The following is a 13,890-nucleotide window of genomic DNA, read 5'->3' on the forward strand; positions in this document are numbered from 1 at the left end:
ATGCTTGAAAAGATGTCTCGTGTTCATCTGTCCAAACAAATTGTACATTTGTCTTGGTAAGTTCGTATAAGGGACAAGCTAGTTTGGCAAAGTCTTTTACATGGGCCCTATGGTAGTTCATAAAGCCAAGGAACCTCTCTATTTCCTTGCTAGACACCTGTCTGGGCCAATCTTGTACAGCGGATACACTATCTGAGTTAGGCGATATACCATCCCTACTGACTAGCTTTCCTAGAAAAATTACTTACGTTTGGAGTAGATGGCACTTTTTTGATGTCAACTTGAGATTGTGTATGCGGAATTTCTCTAAAACTGTCACCAAATTTTGAATTGAGTTCTCAAAACTTGTTCCCAAAATAATAATGTCATCTAGGTATGCTAGAACTTCAGTCTACTCTAATCCCCTGAGTATTAGGGTCATTGCCCTTTGGAAGGTAGCTGGTGCGTTACATAACCCGAAGGGCATACGTACATATTCGAAAAGACCATACTTGGTAATAAAAGCCGTTTTGCTCCTATCTTCCTCAGACAGTTCAATCTGGTAATAGCCACTACTCATGTCTAGTAAGCTGAAAAACATTGTCCCCTCTAATACATCTAGACACTCTTCTATGTTTGGTAAAGGGAAAGCATCTTTTTTGGTCACGTTATTCAGGGCCCTATAATCGATACAATATCGAACTTTACCGTCTTTCTTTCTGACTAAAACGGCCCATGCTGATGAAGAGGGTTGTATAACAACTATTTTAAGCAAATCATCTAAATGTGTTCTTTCTTCTTTTTCAAAACCAAGTGGGGTTCTTTTTCAAAACCAACTTCGGTTCTACCGGTATGTATCAGGTGCTTTATGGCTGAGAATTTCCCTAGGGAGAATGTCATTTTGTCATTTTGGGAGAATACGTCTGCATACTCCGTACAAGGGCGGATCCAGAACACAATTGGGGAGGGGGCAAAAAAAAATTTTGGTCCCCCCAAAAAGTGGGTCAACAAAATTTCGGCGTGGGGTTCGGGCCCGCTTAAGGGCCCCGAAATTTTTTTGGATTCTAGATGCTCTGTGGTGCGATCTGAGGCAATTTCTGACCACTTTAACCAATGTTTTTTGAAAAAAAGATGGTGGTGTACTCATTGCCTGCCTTTATTGCGATGTCACATAAAAAAAAAAAAAATGGTTTCGTTTGGGGGGGGGGGGGGGCCATGGCCCCCTCCCTGGATCCGCCCTTGACTCCGTAAGTGTCTTTGCTAAAACTTCAGATTCTTCAGAGGTTAGGTTTGTATTTGAACATTTCCACAATTCTTCGACATGCTCTGGAATGGCATTGACCTGTCTAATAGCATTCTCATTATACGCAGCCAATGAACATCAGTCGGGTACATGAGTAGGTGTAGGTGTTTCCGATTCTACCATTATATCTGTCACTTCCTCTGCTCTACCAATAAAATGACCCCTTTCTAATCGAATATACTGGTTACTGTCATTTCGTAAGGAGATGGGACACTCCAGTGATAAGTTATGGGTGTTGTTCCCTAAAGTAATAACGTATACGGGATAAGAAGGCCTCTGTGGTCTTTTTCTGGTGTATGAATGATATAGGATTTGTCAGAATTCTCATCAAACTGACCAGTTGTCTGAATGATTGAATTTGGGGGCACTACTGTTTTACAAATTTCACGAGAACAAAGCCTGTTTCGGCCGGTTGCCGAAACAGCCAATTAATATATATGAATCTAGCTCTAATAGTTGGGGAAATGGTATTATGTGTTTAAATCTCTGTGTCTCCTAGGGGCTGGATCAAATTCAGATCTTTTTGCAAATCTGACATTTCAAACAACAGTTTAACATGAAACCAATCAGGCGTTTACCTGGACTTGACGTCATGACAAGCTTCTCCATTGCATTTGCCTCAAACAATGATAATCCTACAGGAAAGGTGAAAAGCTGAAAAATACAAAAATATACCAAACATCAAAATTTGATTTTACCCATGTACGTGTATCCAGCAGAATGACATTTCACCGCCTCAAAAAAAGGAAGCAGGTGGGCCATTGTTTTTTTAGGTGGTTTTCACGGAATAGACGGAGCAACAGCAACACATTAATCGGTTCTTAAATCAATATTGAAAATAATAAAAACGGTTAGATGGTTTTAGCTGAAACAAAATAATTGCAGTGCTATGCTGCCACTCAAAGCTTCAAAATAGGAGAATATACATTAATTTTCTCTTCTTAAAAAAGTTTGCAAAAAGAAGGAGGGTCCTTCAATTTGATGAGACTTTTGACATGTTATAGACAATAATTGTATAATCGGTCTGTGATGTATAGAGGTGCTCATATAACTGGTTTTGTTAGTTGAAAATAAACGAGCAAACGAAATTGAACAAACTGAAGTCATGTAAATGACATTCTTCTTGTGTAGGTAAAAACTGTGCAGGTAAAAATGTCCTACAATAAAAATAAATAAATGAAAAAAATTAGATTTTATTAAATAAATCACTATTTCTATTTCTTTTGGAGATTACTAAAAGCACCTTGTGCCTGGAATATAAAAAATACCAAAACCGTATTTGCAGTTATTGCTGTCTTTATTTTTATGAGTCATTTTTATTATAAATGTCTAATAAAAAAAACAACAACTTAGTTGATAAAATCAACTTAGGATTGACTTAGTTTTTATTATTTTATAGCACATATTGTAACTCTGAACTGTTTACAATTTTGTGTTCATATATGCTGGAAAGACCAAGAAAAAAATGTCGTTCTTGTAGTCTGGCTCCCTGACCCCACGTCAGATGAAGTGGAGCAATTTATAGACATCGGGAACTGTAAGGTCAGGGAACCAGTCTAGCCGGCTTGTACCCATTTCTAGGTGTGTAGCTGATTGCAAACAAAATAAGGACTAACTAAATTTGGTAGATTGGGGGCAGTATTTGAAAATAAACCAGTTGTTTTTCTAATGATGGACAGTCGACCATCATTGGATATTGTGACAAAATGCCACTCTTCTTGAAAATAACAGCAAACCAGGTGCCATGATTTTACAGGGTGCTAGAAACTATATTATTCACTAACAGTCAAGCAAAGTATTTCATAATTTTGTAGTTTTGTAAACGTTGTATGTTGCCTTTGAGCAGCGTCAAAAAGTAAACTTAGTAGCATTTATCAAATTCTCTTTTCTTTCACTAATTTTTTTTTAATTTCAATGTTAGGAGCAAAACATCAAATCCTTTGATCATTTTTGATACATTTCATTTTAAAAAATTTAATAAAATAATTTCAAAGATTCAAATGTTTATTCTCTTCCCAATATTAACAAAAAATTAGGTTTTTTTAATAACCAGTTTTTAAAATCCACAACACATGTGGAATGTAAACTATAAATATTTGAAAATCTCAATTTTATCTCAGTGCTACAATGTAATTGCCGCCCCTGCTTCTTCTACATGTAGCAAGTACTTACCCACAGTGCATATCATTTTTCCCTTGAGGGCGCTAGCCATCCACTAAAGTTGATTTCCCATAGTTCCTTGTGGCCCGCCCGCCATTTTACACATACTCTTGAATGTAAAAGCATGTAAGACAACACATACCCGAGAGTGGGCATGCGGACGGGCGCTCTATGGGTAGTACTCATTAGTAGAATCACACATCGGGGGGGGGGGGGGGGGGGGGGGGGGGGTGGATTCTACCATGCTCATCTTACCCGCACAGCCTTACTGCATACATATGCAGAGTATCCTATTATAGGAAGGTGGGTTCCAGTGAATGACATGAGAGTAGAAGGTGGAATGCAAGGAAGCGTGAGCTCTAAGCCAACAAGACCAAACCCACCAAAGAAAAACCAGAAAAATTGGTGACTCACTGTAGCGAGGTAGGCCGTCACTGAACGGTCCTACACGGCTTCAGTGAAGGAGGAACCAGATCTGGTTGCTCCACTGGAACAGTAGATAGGGCTGCAAGACCAGTTCTGCTGTCGGCCTGCAAGCACATCTCTGAAGTAGCCTGAGGTGAAGGTGTTGGGAGAGACTTTCATCATGCCGCTTGCATGATGTCTGTGAGAGGCACCCCTTTGAAGACGGCCCAAGAGGTCGACACACTGCAAACCCCAAAATAACCAGGGTGAACGGCCATAGTTATGGAGCAGTAGTTCTTGGTAGTACATGCAAACAATAAGAACAGACTAGAAGAGGTGGAGAAGAAAGTCGCCAACTTCGATTACAGTTTCAGTGAAGGGATCCATCGAAAGCCATGATCACCATTTATAGAAATGTCACTTTTTTAAACAGTGTGGGTTATTGGCGCTAGCTACGGGCTGCGATGGCAGCAGCCTATTGAGCAAGTCCAGCATATTGGAAGGAACGCTAGACAATGGCCAGCACATCACATGAAGACTCTGGGTGAAGCAGACCCGACCAAGACTTTCAAAGAAGGTCTGGCCAATGTGGGGGGAGTGTACTGATCTTCTTTTGCTAAAAAATTGACATGCAGACTGTCCAACAGTGAGAGTGACTGAGGTTGGAAGGGTCCAGTCTATGGGGCAAACCCAGCCATGGGAGAGTGCATGGGCAGTGGTGTTGTCTGTACTCGCCAGATGGACTTAAATGCAAGTTGGTCAACTTGTACGCCTGCAAACTTGTATGCCTGCCAAATCATACATGTGCCAACTCATACCGAATGCCACCTTGTCACACATTATTCTTCTCGGGTCACTACACTACACCCATCCAGGTGCAGGACGCAGGATCTAGCCCGGGGTTGAACCCTTCCACATCTCCAGCAGTGGCGACTTTGGGCGGCTTTAGCCCCACCCCCCAAATCTTGTCTAGCCACCCCCCCCCCCAAAAAAAATCTATTAAAAAAAAATTGCACTAGACTGTAAGAATGTGACATACATGCGAACAGTCTCCAAACAGTCGTGAGAAGGGTGCATTTGTACACTTTTAGTCAATATAGTGTGCCTAATTGTAGGATATTATCAGCGCTCCCCATAGAAAATATGGCACGAGCCCCCCCCCCCCCCCCATTGATTTTCGGAGGCTTAAGTGTCCAGAGAATATAACTGGTCTACATTTCAGCACGCCTCCCTAAAAAAACCTGGATTAACCCTGCTAGGGCCCCCCCCCCCCCAAATATTGGCTCTAGAAACCGCGCCTGATCTTCAGGAGTACAGGGTTCTGGCAGGTGGGGGCAGACCAGCAGGTGTCCCATTGTATGTTCCTCCCCACAGTCGCACACTGTTTGTCCGTCCTCATTGTATCCCCATTTCTCCCCATCGTCCAGTTCCTGTCCTGAGGCGATATAGACATACCAGATGGGCCATGCCTTGCTCGAACCTGACGGTAGAGATTCCTTGGGGCTGAAGGAAAGCTTGTGTGGCATTGCCTGAAGATGATTGGACCATCATTTAGTGGCCAGTTACATGTATTTTTGGAATTCAAAAAAAAAAGAGCATATTGTCGGGTGCCTGGAAGAAAGTTGTAAGGGCAAAAAATGGGTAAAAAGGTCAGATTCAGGTTTTTGGGAAGATTGATAGAGCATGGAAATATTGTCTCAAGGGGTAACATCAATCCGACGTGAGTAACAGTAAACAGAAGATGGAAGGTGGTTTTTCATTATTTGCGCCTGGCAAAAGGTCGTAAGCTTGAAATTGTAATGTAACAAAAAATGGTCCAAGTAATAGGTACACAAAGCCAAGTTTGTTACAAATGTGGGAGAGGGATGCAGTCCAGACCGGATGACCGGAGTCAGCAGCAAGTTTGTCATGCGCAACATCTGTGACAGTAGACATGGTGAGATACTAGGTTGTCTTGTCTGAAAGAAGGTGAAGTTGAGACACAGGCGACAAGGACGATGACAATGGATCTATCAAACACTAAAAAGATCTGCTGAGAACAAACCCTATCAAAGGGAACCACTATGGTGGTATCAGGGGGTGGCCAGTGAGTCCAAAGCCGCTAGGCACTTGAACGATCTCAGCTCTTTAGTAGGTATCAGGGTCTCTGATTCAGGGAACCCCAGCACATGTGGTGCAAGATATCAGACCTACCGGGGGTATCCACCGTTTCTTCTTTTTTTTCTGAGGGGTAGAGTCTGCATTAGATTTTGGAGGAGACCTGGAAGCAGCCGGGAACAGAGGTAACAGAGCCACTAAGAGAGACCAAGGGCTGAGGGAAACAAAGTTGAATCATCGTCTGCGCAGGTGGGACCAGGATACCGGTACCTGGGCCACTGCAGTTGGAGATTGTGGATGTAACCGACAAGGCCGGTGGAGGTGTGGGAGGTGTGGCAGACTGGGTGGTACCTGGGTGAACCTTTGAGGTGTTCCTAGGCTTAGGTGTCGCCCAGGATTTCTTCTTTGATTGACCGGAGGACTGTGTAAGGAACTGGATGACATGACTTAAAACTGGGCGAGAACGGCCAGTAGGATAATGGTAAAATAGATCGGGCCACCATGCAGTAGAGAGACGGATGGAACAATAGTGGAGCAGCCGGTGAAATAGTGGAACAGCAGTAAAAAAAGTTGGGTAAAGCGATAGGCTAACAGACGAGGTAGCACTCTTATGCTGGGGGAATTTGCCTCAAGCACCACACCATGTAACGTTGAAATAGTGATAAAACCCATGACATACCAAAGTTCATTTCTATGGCCAAGTCACCTGATATTCAGTGCAGGTGAGAGATTTGCTATTTTGTTGGTGGAGTCTCATGCTGATGGGTCGGTCACTGTAGATCGCGTTAAATTGGTACAGCATGTGCTGCTATACAAATATGGAATGCTTCAAGTGGAGTAGTAAAACTAGCCTCCCGAGGTGATCCAAGGACATTCTATTTTTCCGTGGCGAAGCCGAAGGAAAATAGAATGCTCCATGGATCACTGAGGGAGGCTAGTTTTACTTCGCCATAAGAAGTGTTTTATAACACTTCACCACAGATTCTGCTTGAATTTAATATTTTAAACTATTTAAATCTGAACACGATTAAAAATGTATTTCTTTCTTCCAAACCACCCCTTTACAAAATGTTTGACCCCAACTCTGTGGCGCACTCTCTTGGGAACAAAATGTGCTACGCATAATGCTCAACACACACACCGGCATGCATTTGTACACAAACATTGTGCCATGGTTAAAGTACTTTGGTTGCTAATGGTATAGAACTTTGGTTGTGAGAGGTATACATGTAGTACTTTTGGCCGTGCACTGAAAGATAGCATAAATAGAAAGTACCATGTGACTCGCTTTCGGCCAATCAAAACACAGAATCAGTGAGTGAGGTGTCATAACACTTGCTATCTGAGCAGAAGTCACACACCAAACTGGCCAGGTAAATAGTAGCATAGGGAGTGAGTAACTTGCAGTGTGTGCAATATTTCTCTCTGTACACTTCGGCGTGAGCTACTTGCAGCCTGTGCGAAGACTCGCAGTAACGGCCAGGTAAGGTGTAGCGTGGGTGTGAGCAACTTGCAGTCAATGTGAAGTCAGGCATTGTTTGGTTCAGCGCGAGCCACTTGCTACTCGAGCGAAGTCAATAGTTAAAGTAACCTCACTCAGCTGGGGCTGTAAATACAGACAACAGACCAAATTTTCACCAAAATCCACCTAATTGTAGAAAACAACACATTGAGGGAGAAATAAATATGACACCATGAATTTATCAAAGGAATGGTTGGAGAAATACGTCAAAGTGATCGGAAGGGATGAGCTCAGGAAAACGTTTTTCCTGTACCACACTAGGAGATTGTTGGAAATAAATCTTAGCGAATCGCTAGCGCTCTCAACGGGATGATGTACTGGTAGTAATGCTCTGAGGGTAAGAGTAAACACAGTAGAATCAGTAATTCACAGCAGTTCATATTCCAAAATAATCTTGAAAATCTGGCCTTGTATTGCACATGCATACATGTACCAGCAACTTAAATCGTGTAGCAGTAACTTAAATCATGTATTTTTAAGACTCATAGTTTATGTTGAGACTTATGGCTGCAAGTTTCTAAACAAGTCAGCTTATAAATCATACATGTTATTGTATCATACCTTGCCAATATCGGCATTGCAGAAGATGTCTTCTCCTGGGTGCAGAGTGGCAATGCTTTCATTCTGCAATGCATACTGTGGTAACAATCATAAATTCATAAAACAACCAAGAAAATTCCAATGGATTCTTTGCAACTACCCGCTCAATGGTAACAGAAGGAGAGCTAGGGACTCGTAAACGCATTGAACACAGCACCTGACACTCATGCAAACACTTACAGGTTTAAAGGGAGGGTAGATCATTTGTCATTTATAGTGCATTTCTTTTTGAAGCAACAAAAGTCAAAATTTAAAGATGCATGCTTCACAACTAACCTGATGATGAAGTTTAAGGTCTGTGAATGCTGTTTATTCCGAGAAAACAACATTCTAGGATCTCTGCTTCAATTAAAATTTCATATTATCATTATTAGCCTATATTTCAATTCATATTTTGAATTGCGCCTGAAATCAGCATCCAGAACACGTCCTCATTCAGCTGATGGCAGCTACCGTACATGATATCACGCACTGAACTGACAGAAAATAGCAAACGCATGCCTCGTGCTAATGCTTGCATGCACCAATTCATGGATTTGCCACATTACAAACCAACTACCAATGGACATTTAAAAAAAAAATTGTCACTCCACGCATCTTTGGAAATTAATGGCCTTCTTTTGTTTTCTTCGAAATGACAGCATGCCAGAAAGAATAATTTCACAGTGAGTTCAGTGCTATCTTTAACCCTCCTGCTATTTAAACAGTCACAGACAGTCAAAATTCACTTCCACTTCCCCAGCTTTACCATATTTTTAACAAAAGCTAGTCACCAGAAGTCAAATCATATGTCAAACAGCACTGTAATTATTGGGGGCAACAGACAAAGCAGGCAAGTTGTGGTCACAGCTGTTTTATCACTCACCCAGAGTCAAAGTATACCGGTAGCTGTATCAATTTACTTTAAACAGTCCCATCCAGTCAATCCTGCTTTATGTAAGGCTGAGAATTCTTAACTGTTGAAAACAGTCACTTACTTTGAATTTGACTGAAAGGACTACTTGGCACAGAATGTATGTTTGCATAGGAGGGTTAAACCAAGTAAGCTTTTCAACCAAAATTTCATCAGTTACTTTTTGAATATCTGCAAATGATCCACCTCTACTCTACCTTTAAGCAGTTCAGATTAGTTTTGTGTACATGCAAAATACACACCCAAACCTGGGTGTGTACACAGTGTGTCCCTTTAATTGGGGCTCTCAAAGGTGGTCACAAAGCACCATCTATTGCTAATACATGCAGTCCAACACACTTAGTAAGTTACATAGCAACTACCTGTTAATGCTTAAAGCTCAGTGAGTCACTTCAGTGACTACTGCTAAAGCACCCTCAATGCATGTTTTCTTTTCAACAATAATATTTCAGGCGGAATTATAGGTACCGTATTCAGTACCAGTCCTATCTTAATTTTGTGCAAGGTTTTCTCATAAAATTAATGATATGTTTTTAATATAAATATTTTAATAAGAAAATAATAACATGGTTTTTACTTACTTGTTGCAATGTCTTTTCATGTTCTGGTAACAATGGAACATTTTCTAAATTTCTTGATTCCAGTGCTGTTGATTCACCACCAAATTCTCTGCCCTGTCCTTGATTTGGTTTGAAGTCTCTGTCTTCTTCTTCTCGTTCATCATCTTCTGCCATTTTGGTTATTCCACCTTCAACAATGCCATGACGCAGTGATTCATGAAGATTAGTGAGCTGTGTATCTTTATGGTCCTAGTAATAATATAAAAAAACACACTTTAATTCCAGTTGAACAATTTGTTCATTCTGATGTGCAACTTCACTAAACAGTATATATCCATTAAATAAAAGATACCTTTTTGAGACTTTAATCACGAAACTCGTATCAGGAGCTTGCGACACCATCAATGTGTCTTTGCCAACTGGTGTTGATGAGGCCCTCACGTGACCCATCACGTGACCAAGCTTGGTCGCACAACAGGAGGCGGTCGTACACGTGGGCCAGCTCGTACCCTCCATCTCTATTCATATGGGGGTGGTGTCTGCGGATTTCCACGGCCTCGCTGATTTTGCGTTTCCAGAGGTCGTCCTCCCTGGCGATGATCTTGACATTGTCCACGGAGATGCCATGTCCTGGGGTGGATATATGTTCACCAACTGCTGTCAGGTGGGCTGACCTACTGGTGTGTTCTCTGTATCGGGTCTGCAGAGTGCGAGCTGTTTCCCCGGTATATGTGTCTTCACAACCATCACACGACATCTGGTATACGAGGCCACATTTCTTGAGGTCTGGGGTCTTATCTTTCAGGCTGATCAACTGGGAGCGAAGAGTGTTAAACGGTTTGTGTGCTACCGTGACACCGTGTTCACGAAACATACACTCCAGCTGTCAGACAAACCTCGGATGTATGGCAAAATGGCCATAGGCTGTTGCTTCGCATTGGTGATCGCCTTGGAGGCAGCTCCAGTTGTTTGTTTCCTTTTAGGGATCTTGAACGCCCATGGTTGGTACCCGTTGGCAGTGAGAGCGTTTTTTGACGTGGTGAAGTTCAGTCTCGCGGTCCTCCTCTTCTGTGATGACTTGGTCAATCCGATGGCAAAGAGTGCGAGCCACGGACCTCTTGTGTGCTAGATGGTGATTGGACCCAAAATTCAAATAATGATCGGTGTGAGTCGGCTTCCTGTAGATGGTTACTTTGGTGGATCCATCACTTTTGATGTGAACGCAGGTGTCTAGGAATGGAAGTTTGGAATCTGTCTCTGGTTCCATAGTAAACCTGATGTTGGAATCGAAGCTGTTGATGTGTTGAGTGAAATTTTGAATGGCTAACTCCTGTATCTCCACAAAGGTATCGTCCACATAGCGGTTCCATCGGTTTGGAGGGGTAGGAGCAGTAGACAATGCTCTACATTCAAAATCCTCCATGTAAAGGTTGGCAACCAGTAAGGATACAGGGGAACCCATTGCAGTCCCATGAGTTTGTACGACCGCCTCCTGTCGTGCGACCAAGCTTGGTTACATGACGGGTCACGTGAGGGCCTCAACAACACCAGTTGACAAAAACACCGTGATGGTGTCGCAAGCTCCTGATACGAGTTTCGTGATTAAAGTCTCAAAAAGGTATCTTTTATTTAATTGATATAATAATGGGACAGGAAACGAACTTTCATGCTCGAGTATATATCCAGCACAGATGAGGGTTAGCACAATGTTGGGCATGAAATCCTATAAAAAAATGTCACGGACAAAGATTCTAGTTCTACTTAAGAAAAAGGTTTGTAAGGCTCCAAAGTGCATGGAGTGGGGTTCGGTACTAATGCATGATGGCGGAACACAAGCATGATAATCCAAAGGGATACATAGATCTGCAGAGCATTAATTGAGGATTATGACAGAGAATATGGATATAAATGTAACAGCACCTACATGTACATGTGGGTCTTTCCGAGATATCATATACAAAGCGGTTTGGCAACACTGCATGAGGAAATTTGAGAGAAACTTTGAAGTGCAACACATTGAGGGACTCTACTATATGCACATATACTATATGCATGTATAAAGTCTACGTCCTCCTGGCGGGGACGTAGACTTTATATAGTGGAATCCTAATTCCAGTCATCAAAAGTAGTCATTGCCAGTACAATGTACAGTTTAAGTATTTTTAACATCCAGTTATATGATGAGTCACGTACAAATACAATCCATAGCAAGAAGTCTGCTAATTCACCAAACAAGTCTCGCTGGTAACGGACTTTCTGTCTCCGTGCGATAACAGACCCCCCCCCCCCAACACAACAGTGATTCGGTCCCGGGGATTCCCCCTGTGAGAAATGATGGAGAACTCGCTCTCAAATTCTCAATGACATTTATTTTAGTATAAAAAGTACCCTCCATAGTATACCAGTTTGTAGAGAAACTGATTCTGCAAAATCACGGCAAAACTTTAGAAGTACACCTATAACAAAAACCACGCTTGTAATTCTAAAGACATACATCGATCCTTGAGGCACATGATTATAGAGAAGCTAACAATTGCGAGCAAAGTGGAATTTTCTGGATGTCCTGGGTGTCCCAGAGCTCTTGAGTGTGCCCAAAGAGGTGCACGTATACTTTGAACTATTGGAGGTTTAATCAAATTAAGTCAGGCATACATTTTGTCATAAAATAATCATACCTTTTAGCCATTAACTTTTGGAATTTCATTTTGCAGTGGTTACTTGATTGAATTAAATTTAAAAAGAAATTGTGTGGTAAATCTGCACCTCATGGTATAAAGGTCTACTGGAAAATGTATTCTCAGCTGTGCAATGGGGTCTTGGATTGACTTTAAAATGTGACAGCTCTTTCAAAAACGAAAGCTGTTGCACATCTATACATAGACAAATGCTCATGCACATGTTTGTTCAACAAAGGCTCCCGGGTGTTGGCTCCCACACCGCCAGATCCACTGCGGGAAATTGTGGAATCGGTTGTGGGCAGGGTTGTGACTTTCAGGTCATAGTTTTCTCCTGCGGAGTAAAAAATGCAGGTCGCTGACATAACAAATTTCCAATTCACTTCGGCAGAGTTCAGATGCAGTCCGTATACCGGTACCTTAACAACAACACAGCCCACTGGCATTCCCTTGGGAATTCACCTGGAAATACATAATTTAACGAGTCTATTTTAAACAGTGATAAGAAGTATCCGCTCACTCTTTAAAATTCACTATTGTCTTAGCGTAAAGAGGCCAAATTATTCCCATTATCCATGGAGTAAATTTCATTCGTTGGATGGGAAAAAAACTTTCAACTTGCGCTTTCCTAGGCATGGTGGTTGCCTAGTTTATTGTACCACAGGTAAAATACACATATTGCACACAGACTAGACGTGCAGGTTGCCCAAGTAGTATTAAATACAAGTATGTTTATTTAGTTGTCGCGATTGGTAACCGACACTCAAGGCGTGTATTTAAGACAAGATGAATCTTCCACCCATTTGCACGACCCACTGACTTGTATACTTTTAGTCAATACACTGGTCCCCATGCATATGGTGCTCTGATAGACGTACATGCATACACAATACACGGTACATTAGTAGGGGGAGGGGCGGGTACCAGACTTTACCCTTCCAATATATCTCCCTCTCTCCCAATATATCTTTCCTCTCTCCCAATATATCTCCTCTCCCAATATATCTCTCTCCCAATATGTATCTCCTCTCTCTGTCTCGGCCCCAGACCAAAACCGGGCCCAATAGACCATTCAATTATGCGCGTTTTCGGCAGCACTGTATGTTTGTCACAAGGTGGCGCTCTTCAAATCCGCCATTGCTGGGACGCATTTTTGTCAAATTTTGTGCACAGATGCATTGGCGAAAGTAAATTTTTGAGGTATTTCCGTTTATAATTAAGCTCATTTCCAGATTTCAAGTAAACCAAATTAAAGGCAAAGAGGAAATGAGTTTGGGAAATTCAGGAACAGTTTGTGCGGTGGTGGGCTGTAAAAATAGCAGCAAAAAGCTGTCTGAGTGGAAAACGTCGGTGTGCGATCTGCACTCTCCAAAATCTCATCGTGAATGTTCCTGTGTGCAACCATGGCAGCTACACAGATTTCCCGCCGGCAGTGACTGTGAGTTGTGGTCCTTCAGCAGCCGTAATAATTGGATTAAAAACAGCCAACTAAAAATAGCATGGCGAGTATGCACACCTTTTAAAATTACCTGATAAACTGACAAGTCAAGTGTAGTTTAACTTTATTACTTATTAGGCCTTATTAATAAAAGACTAGCCAGACAGTGCTCTGGAGTGCTCAGAAACGTGCAAAAACTAAATGAGGCCAACTTTACTCACAGTTTTGCCAGCAAATT

General features: G+C 41.9%; 1 protein-coding gene across 1 annotated transcript in view; it reads right to left on the reverse strand.

The window, feature by feature from the left end:
* LOC119734777 (SMC5-SMC6 complex localization factor protein 2-like) overlaps nt 1–13,890 on the reverse strand; it is a 202,895-nt gene that overhangs the window by 108,726 nt on the left and 80,279 nt on the right. The window contains exons 5-7 of the mRNA XM_038208330.1: nt 9,561–9,788; nt 8,028–8,102; nt 1,861–1,936 (exon numbers count right to left, since the gene is read on the reverse strand). Of these exons, the coding sequence (XP_038064258.1) occupies nt 1,861–1,936; nt 8,028–8,102; nt 9,561–9,788 (379 nt within the window). The remainder of the gene's footprint in view (nt 1–1,860; nt 1,937–8,027; nt 8,103–9,560; nt 9,789–13,890) is intronic.

This window comes from Patiria miniata, unplaced genomic scaffold (assembly GCF_015706575.1).
Source record: "Patiria miniata isolate m_02_andy unplaced genomic scaffold, ASM1570657v1 HiC_scaffold_10, whole genome shotgun sequence".
NCBI lineage: Eukaryota > Metazoa > Echinodermata > Asteroidea > Valvatida > Asterinidae > Patiria > Patiria miniata.